Raw genomic sequence first — 12,391 nt, 5'->3', positions numbered from 1 at the left:
GTGCATGACAAGGAGTTGTAAATGGAAATGCTTTGCTAGAAGGTTGGCACTCCTGGCATCTGAAGTTGAATTAAAAAAGAAAATGATCATTGGGTTATTAATAACCTTGACAGGTTATTTCACTGGTGAAGACCACCGCCATGGATTCCTGGTAAGTCTTTCGAAAGTGGAAACCTAGCCTAGGACTGAAAATCTCTTAAATAAAGATAATAATAATAATAATGGAAACCTAGCTTGTCAGTACAGGATTATCAAAATCAAGATGCATAACGTAAAAGAATAATAAGAGTTTTAAAAGGTACAAGAGGTCTAAAGGTACAAATTGTAGTGTTACGAATGATCTTCCCTTGCTCCGGTAATTAGGTTAAAGTGATGGTAATAAAATAAAACACAGAAGGGGCTCTTTTCATTCCTTCATGTGTGCGATACCAATCACCAATCAATTCTTAACAAACACTTAGAAAGACCGAAAGAAACCTTGAGGGCCACCTGAAATATTGCCGTTGGTCAGTAGTTTGAGGATTTGGCCCGTTTTGGGACTTTGCTAGAATACCAGGACCAAAGAGTTCGGTGGCACAAGCTTATATATTTTCTTGGAGGTGCGACTGTTATGTTGATGTTTGAGGTTCTTCTTCTTCTTCTTCTTTCTGGCGTTACGTCCACACTGGGACAGAGCCTGCTTCTCAGCTTAGTGTTCTTATGAGCACTTCCACAGTTATTAACTGAGAGCTTACTATGCCAATGACCATTTTTGCATGCGTATATCGTGTGGCAGGTACGAAGATACTCTATGCCCTGGGAAATCGAGAAAATTTCCAACCCGAAAAGACCCTCGACCGGTGGGATTCGAACCCACGACCCTCAGCTTGGTCTTGCTGAAAAGCTGCGCGTTTACCGCTACGGCTATCTGGGCCCTGATGTTTGAGGTTATGGCTTCCAAAAAGTAAAAGTGGCACCAAAACAGACAACTGTATTTCAGTTCTGCGACCCAGACAGTTTTCGAAGGGGGAATTCGATTTATGCTGTTGGACAATTGTTACCAATATGTGTGCAAATCGATAGAACGGAACGTTGCTAAATCTTTGAAAAAAGGCTCATTATGTGTGTCCGAAATGTCGGATGTAAGCAAAAATCCGTTTTTTGAGTTTAATTTAAGACTGAAAGTTATAACCTCAATCACGAAGCTAAATTCTAAGATTTTTTTCATTATGCATTCATTTCATTGGAAACAAGAGTAAACCTGTCAAAAAATCAACGATTAGATTGAATTTAAGCTGGAAAAGACGTTATATATCGGATCCGTGGTCTTTAGCCAAAAGTCCTGACCTATGACCCTACAAAATTCATGAATAAGGAGTCGTTAGCATTCATTGAAAATTATGTAGTTTATTTTTGATACCCTCTATGACTCGTGTCATAGATGCTACAATAGATAAGCATGCAATATTTTATCGAATGGAACACAAACATAAATTTGCAGCTGGCGAGATGGATCTACATAGGTCCGAGCCGTGTCCAAATCGGACGACACAGCAAAAAAAAATTGCAGCTTACCTGTAACGACCAATCGTCCGTCTGTGGATTGTGCACACTCTGGAACCTCTGATCCGACGTATAAGTAAATCTACCTACTGTAAGAAGATGGATGTCTCGATGCCGAACCCAGGAAACCTGTAAAAAAAATGAAAATATAAGTGACCACAGGATTTGGCGTTTTGACGATTCAAAAAGGCATTACACGTTTTTTTTTTAAAATACCAATCTTATAATTAAACGCAAGAATGTTCTTCAAAAACAATGTTAAAAAGATTGGGAACATCTGTTCTAGAAGTTTGAATAATTAGTTTTTCTCTATAATCCGTTTGAATTGTATTGTTTGAAAGTAACACAAAAATGTGTGGTAATATCGCACAAAATATTCCAAAAAATCAATCATTATTTTATAGCCAATACGCGACATTGTTATTCTGGAGTTCTGTTTGATCTTTCGACCTTGACACTTGCTTTTCCCGGGGCAAGCGACGAGGGCAGGATCAAACATGTCGCGCGTTGGTCTAGTAAGTGAAAAAGTGCCGCGATCGGTTAGTTCTGTTTGATCCTTCGACCTTGACGCTTGCTCCTGGGCAGTGCGTCAAGAAAGCCCGAACAGTTTTTTTTTATTCTTTTTGGGTCGCGCGCTTATTTTTTTTTCCTGAGTGCTTTTTTATAGCCGAGCAAACGAGTGAAGCCGAAAGTGGATTGTGGCTGCTCAGTCAAGGATAACGGATCAATTGGTGAGCTCGTTTCATGCTACTATTTCTAATCTATAAAATATGTATGACTGCACATTCAATCGTTACAATGGTGGGATGTAAATATGATTTTTCAACAAACTATGGATGGTTCGTCACTGTGAGTGTCGACACAAACTCTGATTCGTGATTTATGTATGTTTAACATTTTTTTTTCAGAACACCTCTTATATACCTTTATTTTTGTAATTAAAAAAACTTTGAATGGTTCGACACTACAAGTGTAGACTTGCGAAAGGTTCACTTTATTCAACAAACTTTGGATGGTTCGCCACTGTAAGTGTCGGCATAAGAATAAGAGTGTTCTATGATGTCCCAACCAATCGAGTTTTTTGTTTCTTTTCAAATGAGTAAAATATAATAACACATGCTTTCGTCCTGACAGCTGTAGGAATATTACATTTAGGTATTTGTTCAACAAACTTTGAATGGTTCGTCACCTCAAGTGTCGACATAATTTTCCTCTACATAGAAATTATTCATATCAAATGAAAATATTATATTTACTTATAAGCATGTATATATCTCACAAATCATTGTTTATCATGGTCTAATCGCTTATCAAAGTGAATCATATGACCCAACGATCCTCCCCATTAACAAACATCCCTCCCAGTAACCTTTGTGGAGATGCAGAGGCAAACACGGTCTCCAAAAAGCAAAGGTTACACACTAACATTCCTTCCCCCAATCCCACTTGACTGCAAGGACGTGGCCGGCGCCGTTATTGACCCTGTATAAATAGAGGCACTGAATTATGCACACTGAAGAAGATTATGGCCAATCCCAGCCGAACTTCTAGTTGATTCTTTGTGCATTTTCACTGACTTCGGTCAATCACGGAATAGCAACCATTGATATGTGTAGTCAGTCTAAGCTAAAGCTAAGCTAATACGCGACATTGTTATTCTGTTTTCCAACACAATCACAAATCAGAGAAAAGAACGATAAAAAAATATATTTCACAGTTTCTTTTGAACGAGATTGTCATTGAAAATTCTCTAGAAATGCAACCTAGTTGTATGTTTCCAAATTCCCACGATCAACCATAAACAATCACTGGCACGCTATGAATCTATGCATTCAACAATGATTTGGCTAAAGCAGTCTCCCATGTAAAACGTTTGCGTTTTCTGCGTACAGAGAGTCCGCATTATTTTCATTTCGCTGAACCTTGAAAAGCCCTGTGATTGTTCCTGCATTACATTGCGAACCAATTATCCAGAATCCCATTTGCTATCGGGCTACATGTGCGCGGTACCTATTAGCATTCTTCATGGAGAGACCGTTGTACCACAGACAAAAAGACGTAACAATGACGAAATTTCCATCAACCATTCATTAACGATTATTTGCTATGTGCGAAATATGAAAAATACGAGGCGCACCCATCTTTCTTCTTTATGTTTGACGTTTCACACTACCGCCATCTCCAGGTCTTCTTGTCTCACCACATGTTGAGGACAATGTGAACTAACCGATGAATTTTGAATAAATTTGATCCAAGTGTTACGTCTGTTTGTCTGCGGTTGTAAGTTGTCAATTTTAAACAGCGAAAAACAAAAGTTATGCTCACCGTTTTGTTGCCGAGGTTTTTCACCCGACAGTTCAGGTAGGCCGTTTTGCCGACCAGGGCCGTAATGTTTTTGGACGCTGATAAATCAAAGTACGGGCCCCGGTCCAACGGAGTTCGCAGCAGATTGCTCTCATCCGAGTCGTAAATCTCGTTCTCTGCGGTTTCCAGCGAACCGAGGATCTGTGACTCGGCGACGAGCAGTGGCGATGCCTCTGGGTGCTGTAGTTGTTCTGATTCTCGAGAAGAGGCTGCGGAAGTGGCAGAATCTGCCGCACGATACTGGTGGCGCTCATCGGCCGACGACCGCAGTGAACTTGATATTCCTGGGAAATGAGAACGAAAAAATGGGAGGATTTAGACATACGGATGTATTGTTTCGATTTTTATTTTTATTTTTAGAAATAGACCGGGCGGGCAGAAAAACAATAATGCTAATTACTAGGTTGATCATACAGAGCTGTTCTGAATTATAGCAGCACATGTCAATTTTCATTCAAAATATTCAACTTTGTCATGGTCTTCAAGCAATTGAGCTGAAATTTTCTCTACAGAACTACAAATATGTCCAAATCCATTACACTGAATTTTCAATTTTTGTTGAGGAGAGCCAACGGATGATTTCGAACGAGTGGTCGTATACTATAAAGCAAAGGCCTTCCGCTAATTGTGGGCAGTGATGTCAATGCTCTTCACATCATCTGTGGCAGCTTAGATAGCAACTTGAGAGGCTCTGGTCTGATGGAACACTAAAGTAATACAGATCTTGGATTACTTTATATAGGCAATCGCCCAACCTTCATGGTATTTACTAAATAAGATGACGCGCAACTTGGATGCCCATTTTTTCCCCTTTCATCTCCTCTTGGGTAGATGATGAAATAGACTGAAATGTCAATGTACTGACAAAAATTAAAAAAAAAAGTCAGTGAAATTGTGTTGCTTTTTTACTCTAAAAAAACTGAAAAACTGCATTCCAATTTAAAAACATGGTAGTTTTAGTGCTGAATGTATGCGAAAATATAAATAGACAGATTTTTTAACGTGAAAAAACGTGATTGGAGCGAAAATGTAAAACGATTTTCTGAAAATATACGATATAAACGGGGTACAGTTTGGCATAAGTTCGTTTGGCATAAAGTCGTTTGGCATAATGGTCGTTTGGCATAATGGTCGTTTGGCATAATGATTGACTTAAAATAAATATCGACATTTTTAAAGCTTTTATTGAGATCAACACCACCGAGCCCATTGCAAAACATTTTGGTAGGTTCTAAAAAAGCGTGTTGTTCGTTCAGAGATTTTCCAAGCTAAGAATTTCAAAAATTGTTTTGACATTAGAGAGCATTACTAAACAAAACTCGTGACGGGTCTCTACATCTCTTTGAGCTTGCTGCGATATACATATTTGAAAACAGTAAATTGGCAAAGAAAGTTCGCAGTTATGCATCAAGGTAACGCTCATAGAATATTTCGCTGCAGATCAAGCTCAGTCCCAGTTTGGACGTATCACTCGATGAAAATTACTTGATAAAAGAATGGAATTTATTTTGCAAAATATCAAATGCTCTAATCCAAAGATCTATCAATGCGACCTAATGCAAAAATAGCCTATATACGAGAGTAGCTTACTTTTCGTTAAAAATGTTTAAGGCTCTAACCCAAAAAATCTTTTCACAGCATAGCTCAAAAGAACAACACATCTTTAAAAGAAAATATTTTTGGCAAAACTATTCAAACGGTTAAATGTAAATTCTAATTTTGGAAGTGTACATCAAAAACATCGTCTATTATCGAGAGAAGAGAAAATTTGTGATTGAAATAATATTTTTTCCAGCATATTTCGGAAGAAGATCACGCGTTTGCCCCAAAAAAGTATATGTTGAATATTGGCAGGTTCTAAAATAATTATCATTCTACCAACACACCTAGCAAGAATTGATAAAACAGCAAAATATAAAAATGGTCAACATTTAGCTTTTATAAATAATAAAATGCAAGACAGTATATGTATAAAGAACAGCCTATTTTTAAAAGAAGGCAAAATTTATAATTAAACCAATAGAAGAATGGACGCCAAAAATTATTGCGGCATAATAAAACGATAAGATTTAAAAAGTGCGTTCAGAATCATCGAAGTGATTGTGCTATTTTTCCCCGAACGACTGGTTACCTCGAAAAATGGTGACGAGAAAGAACGATAAACAGTCAAAAGAAGGAAGTGTTCTGTCATTCTCGGTTAAACACATGTTGGAAAATGGCTGGGCATGGCGTACCATTGGTACCTCGCGTACCTGAAGGAATAAAATAGACCCCTTTGTGCGGTCCTCAGCCTCTTGCCCAGCAACTCCTATCCCTACCTCCTCGCGGTACTGGCCGGGGTACGAGTAACCTTAGGGAAGATCGGGTAACCAACCCCCGGTGGGAATTTTGGTCGTATGCTGACAGGGAAGGGGGGGTTTGCTTTTGCTTCTGCAAACCTTGAGCGTCTGTACTCCATGTTAGGAACGGCTCACAACAGCGTCTGTTCCCCATGTCAGGGGCGGCTGATCATCGTCCGAGTGCCAGAGAAGGACTCTAAGCTAAACTGCGCACTATGGTCCTCCGAACATTTAGGGGGAATGGTCCTCCGGAAATCTAGGGGGTTGGTGTCAGGCCCTGCAAGCCAACCGTAAAAAAAATCAAGCAACGAATAATCAACGAGAGAATACGAACCGGGACAATCGGCGAAGACCACAGCGACGTAAAGGGACTAGCGATTGGAAGCTCGGTACGTGGAACTGTAAATCTCTCAACTTCATCGGGAGCACACGCATACTCGCCGACGTGCTGAAGGACCGTGGATTCGGCATCGTAGCGTTGCAGGAAGTGTGTTGGAAGGGATCAATGGTGCGAACGTTTAGAGGTAACCATACCATCTACCAGAGCTGCGGCAATACACATGAGCTGGGAACAGCTTTTATAGTGATGGGTGATATGCAGAGGCGCGTGATCGGGTGGTGGCCGATCAATGAGAGAATGTGCAAGTTGAGGATCAAAGGCCGGTTCTTCAACTTCAGCATAATAAACGTCCACAGCCCTCACTCCGGAAGCACTGATGATGATAAAGACGCTTTTTACGCGCAGCTTGAACGCGAGTACGACAGTTGCCCAAGCCACGACGTCAAAATCATCATAGGAGATCTAAACGCTCAGGTTGGCCAGGAGGAGGAATTCAGACCGACGATTGAAAAGTTCAGCGCCCACCGGCTGACGAACGAAAACGGCCTACGACTAATTGATTTTGCCGCCTCCAAGAATATGGCCATTCGTAGCACCTACTTCCAGCACAGCCTTCCGTTCCGATACACCTGGAGATCACCACAGCATACAGAATCGCAAATCGACCACGTTCTGATTGATGGTCGGCACTTCTCCGACATTATCGACGTCAGGACCTATCGTGGCGCTAACATCGACTCTGACCACTATCTCAAGCAACCGGATGTCGCAGCGGCATACGCGCAGCAACTCAAGGCTGCATTACCGGAAGAGGGTGAGCTGGACGAAGCCCCTCTTGAGGACTGCTGGAGAACAGTAAAAGCAGCCATCAACGATGCAGCTGAGAGCAACGCCGGGTACGTGGGACGAAGTCGACGGAACGATTGGTTCGACGAGGAGTGCCAGGAGGTTTTGAAGGAGAAGAATGCAGCGCGGGCGGTCATGCTGCAGCAAGGGACCCGGCAGAACGTGGAACGCTATAAACGGAAACGGCAACAGCAGACCCGCCTCTTTCGGGAGAAAAAACGCCGCCTGGAGGAGACGGAGTGCGAGGAGATGGAACAGCTGTGCCGGTCTCAGGAAACGCGTAGGTTCTATCAGAAGCTCAACGCATCCCGCAACGGCTTCGTGCCGCGAGCCGAGATGTGCAGGGATAAGGATGGGAGCATTCTGACGGACGAGCGTGAGGTGATCGAAAGGTGGAAGCAGCACTTCGACGAGCACCTGAATGGTGCTGAGAGCACAGGCAATGAAGGACGGGACAACGGAGGAAATGCCTTCGTCAGTACTGCGGAAGATGGAAACCAACCAGCCCACACTTTGAGGGAGGTTAAGGATGCCATTCACCAGCTCAAGAACAATAAAGCTGCTGGTAAGGATGGTATCGGAGCTGAACTCATAAAGATGGGTCCGGAAAGGCTGGCCATTTGTCTGCACCGCCTGATAGGCACAATCTGGGAAACAGAACAGCTACCGGAGGAGTGGAAGGAAGGGGTAATCTGCCCCATCTACAAGAAAGGCGACAAGTTAGACTGTGAGAACTTTCGAGCGATCACCATTCTAAATGCGGCCTACAAAGTACTATCCCAGATCATCTTCCGTCGTTTGTCACCCGTAGTAAACGAGTTCGTGGGAAGTTATCAAGCCGGCTTCGTTGACGGCCGATCGACAACGGACCAGATCTTTACTGTACGGCAAATCCTCCAAAAATGTCGTGAATACCAGGTCCCAACGCATCACCTTTTCATCGATTTCAAGGCGGAAAACGACAGTATCGACCGCGTAGAGCTATGGAAAATCATGGACGAGAACAGCTTTCCCGGGAAGCTCACGAGACTGATAAGTGTGACGATGGAAGGTGTGCAAAATTGTGTGAAGGTTTCAGGCGAACACTCCAGTTCGTTTGGATCCCACCGGGGACTACGACAAGGTGATGGACTTTCGTGCCTGTTGTTCAATATTGCGCTAGAAGGTGTTATGCGGAGAGCCGGGCTTAACAGCCGGGGTACGATTTTTACGAGATCCAGTCAATTTGTTTGCTTCGCGGATGATATGGACATCGTCGGCCGAACATTTGAAAAGGTGGCAGACCTGTACACTCGCCTGAAACGCGAGGCAGCAAAAGTTGGACTGGTGGTGAATGCGGCCAAGACAAAGTACATGCTAGCTGGTGGGGCCGAGCGCGACAGGGCTCGCCTAGGTAGCAGTGTTACGATAGACGGGGATACGTTCGAGGTGGTCGACGAGTTCGTCTACCTTGGATTCTTGCTGACGGCTGACAATAACGTTAGCCGTGAAATACGGAGGCGCATCATCAGTGGAAGTCGGGCCTACTATGGCCTCCAGAAGAAGCTGCGGTCAAAAAAGATTCACGCCCGCACCAAATGTACCATGTACAAAACGCTCATAAGACCGGTAGTCCTCTACGGGCATGAAACGTGGACGATGCTCGAGGAGGACTTGCAAGCACTTGGAGTCTTCGAACGTCGGGTGCTTAGGACGATCTTCGGCGGTGTGCAGGAGAACGGTGTGTGGCGGCGAAGGATGAACCACGAGCTCGCCCAACTCTACGGCGAACCCAGTATCCAGAAGGTGGCCAAAGCTGGAAGGATACGATGGGCAGGGCATGTACCAAGAATGCCGGACAGCAACCCTGCAAAGATGGTGTTCGCTTCGGATCCGGTTGGTACAAGAAGGCGTGGAGCGCAGCGAGCTAGGTGGGCGGATCAAGTGCGTATCGATTTGGCGAGCGTGGGGCAGAACCGAGGATGGAGAGATGCGGCCACGAACCGAGTATTGTGGCGTGAAATTGTTGATTCAGTGTTATCTGTGTAGATGTTAACTAAATAAATGAAATGAATGTTGGCAAAAATGCTGAGGACAGTAAAACTCGAAAGAACCGCCAATTAAATAAAAAAGGGTGCATATTAGATGGTCAGTTCGTTCACCACCCTGAAATGTAATAAGTTACGACAATTATGAGAGCTAAAACTTTTCGGGAAAGTGGGCTTGTCGGGGTACGGGATATTCGGGGAACTGGCGTTCGGAGAAACGACATTCGGGGAATCAACATTCGGGGAAAAGAAGCACAACCCATCGAAGGAACTGCAGTAAACGATTTCTCTTTTCGCTAATAATTTGAGCAGATCAATGTTGTCGATTGTCATTTGGAAACAAAAAAATACCTTAAAAATATAGCTCCAAAGAACAGCCTAGGGGGGTCCGTAGCCTTGAGGTTACGCTTTCGCTTCATAAGCGGAAGGTCATGGATTCAATTCCCAGCCCCTCCAAAAAAAAAAAATAACCCGTCCAGCCACCAGAAGACGCCGCACGGAGGACCGTGCTTAGGAGGGGAGCACATCCATCCTCCGTCAGTTTCAGATGGTGACTGAGACAAACTGACCCACTTCGCAGGCAGCTAGCCTCAAACGACTCAGGAACACGGCAAAACGAACCACCGCGAGAGCAATGGACTATGGCTTATGGAAATCGATTGGACCAACAGCAGAGCACTCTCCTACCTGCTCGGTGTGAGAGCAAAAGAGCAGAAGAGAGTGAAAGCAGATGTAAATATAGATTAGTTAAAAATAGAACTGTATCGGTAAGGAAGATACAGATAAACTGATTCCGGCACAGTAGTGGCCACGAGCACGGAGTGCCTTAAAAAAAAAAAAAAAAAAAAAAGAACAGCCTATGCATACAAGAAGGAGAAATTTATTAAAATTGAAATTAACAGTTTTCATCCCTATAATTATGGTTACATCATATTTAGATGAAAAAAAAAATAGAACAATTAAAAGAAGGTTAAATTTGTGCTGAATACATAAAAATCTTCAGTGCAAAAATTTGTTCCAATAGCGAAACTCAAAAGAAGAATGAATATTTGAAAGAAGGGTAATTTCTGGATAAATAATAAAATACTGTTTGGGCAGGTCGTGGCTCACCTAGGTCGGGAAACATGCATAAATCGGCGATACGTGGTCAGCGAATGGTGGTGGTTCACTTTAGTTCATCGGGAGCACAGCACATCAGCACTTGTACTTATAGTAACGTGATACATTCTTCACTAAGAAACACCTTCATTATTAGCTTAGCTTAGCTTAGCTTAGACTGACTACACATATCAATGGTTGCTATTCCGTGATTGACCGAAGTCAGTGAAAATGCACAAAGAATCAACTAGAAGTTCGGCTGGGATTGCCATTTTATTCTTCAGTGTGCATAATTCAGTGCCTCTATTTATACAGGGTCAATAACGGCGCCGGCCACGTCCTTGCAGTCAGGTGGGATTGGGGGAAGGAATGTTAGTGTGTAACCTTTGCTTTTTGGAGACCGTGTTTGCCTCTGCATCTCCACAAAGGTTACTGGGAGGGATGTTTGTTAATGGGGAGGATCGTTGGGTCATATGATTCACTTTGATAAGCGATTAGACCATGATAAACAATGATTTGTGAGATATATACATGCTTATACGTAAATATAATATTTTCATTTGATATGAACAATTTCTATGTAGAGGAAAATTATGCCGACACTTGAGGTGACGAACCATTCAAAGTTTGTTGAACAAATACCTAAATGTAATATTCCTACAGCTGTCAGGACGAAAGCATGTGTTATTATATTTTACTCATTTGAAAAGAAACAAAAAACTCGATTGGTTGGGACATCATAGAATACTCTTATTCTTATGCCGACACTTACAGTGTCGAACCATTCAAAGTTTTTTTAATTACAAAAATTAAGGTATATAAGAGGTGTTCTGAAAAAAAAAATGTTAAACATAAATAAAACATGAATCAGAGTTTGTGTCGACACTCACAGTGACGAACCATCCATAGTTTGTTGAAAAATCATATTTACATCCCACCATTGTAACGATTGAATGTGCAGTCATACATATTTTATAGATTAGAAATAGTAGCATGAAACGAGCTCACCAATTGATCCGTCATCCTTGACTGAGCAGCCACAATCCACTTTCGGCTTCACTCGTTTGCTCGGCTATAAAAAAGCACTCAGGAAAAAAAATAAGCGCGCGACCCAAAAAGAATAAAAAAAAACTGTTCGGGCTTTCTTGACGCACTGCCCAGGCGCAAGCGTCAAGGTCGAAGGATCAAACAGAACTAACCGATCGCGGCACTTTTTCAGTTACTCCAACCGAACTCACCGATCACGCCACTTTTTTACTTACTAGACCAACGCGCGACATGTTTGATCCTGCCCTCGTCGCTCGCCCCGGCAAAAGCAAGTGTCAAGGTCGAAAGATCAAACAGAACTCTTCACTAAGGAACACCTTCATTATGTCCATTAAAACCGACACTTTATTGGATCACTATAGTGGAATTACGTGCTTTATTGACCGACGTATGCCTTCACCGGTGGCTAGCGAAAAACTAAAGACTGAGTGGACATCGGGGTGCTGACCACCCGATCTACTATCGTGTGCTGAGAGAGAGTTTGAGAAACTCTCCACTCGATAAGAGGTATCGGTCCCTAATCTATAAAGCTCATTTAGGTGAAACCGAACAAATACTATTGGAAATAACTTTCCTAATATGCTTAAATTTATTCAAGAGCGAATGATTGTTGAATAAAGTGTCATTTTGAATCAATTGACTCCAAAACAAGCCTGATGTCTTAAGAAAGGTTGAATAGAAACTTAAAAACGAAAAATTGAGAAATTCTTGGTTTCAGACTCATTATGCCAAACAACCATTATGCCAAACGACTTTATGCCAAATGACTATATGCCAAACGACCTTAT

The 12,391-nt window shown here is 42.5% G+C and overlaps 1 protein-coding gene across 3 annotated transcripts in view; it reads right to left on the bottom strand.

The window, feature by feature from the left end:
• The window catches only part of LOC5566814 (zwei Ig domain protein zig-8), a 193,053-nt gene that overhangs the window by 57,268 nt on the left and 123,394 nt on the right, over window positions 1–12,391 (bottom strand). For all 3 annotated transcript variants that reach the window (XM_021846889.1, XM_021846891.1, XM_021846890.1), the window contains 2 exons: window positions 3,868–4,190; window positions 1,555–1,671 (listed from right to left, as the gene is read on the bottom strand). In XM_021846889.1, coding sequence (XP_021702581.1) covers window positions 1,555–1,671; window positions 3,868–4,190 — 440 coding nt within the window. The remainder of the gene's footprint in view (window positions 1–1,554; window positions 1,672–3,867; window positions 4,191–12,391) is intronic.

This window comes from Aedes aegypti, chromosome 2, assembly GCF_002204515.2.
Source record: "Aedes aegypti strain LVP_AGWG chromosome 2, AaegL5.0 Primary Assembly, whole genome shotgun sequence".
NCBI lineage: Eukaryota > Metazoa > Arthropoda > Insecta > Diptera > Culicidae > Aedes > Aedes aegypti.
Note: the sequence above shows the minus strand (reverse complement) of the source record. Positions and strands in the feature narration are given on the sequence as shown.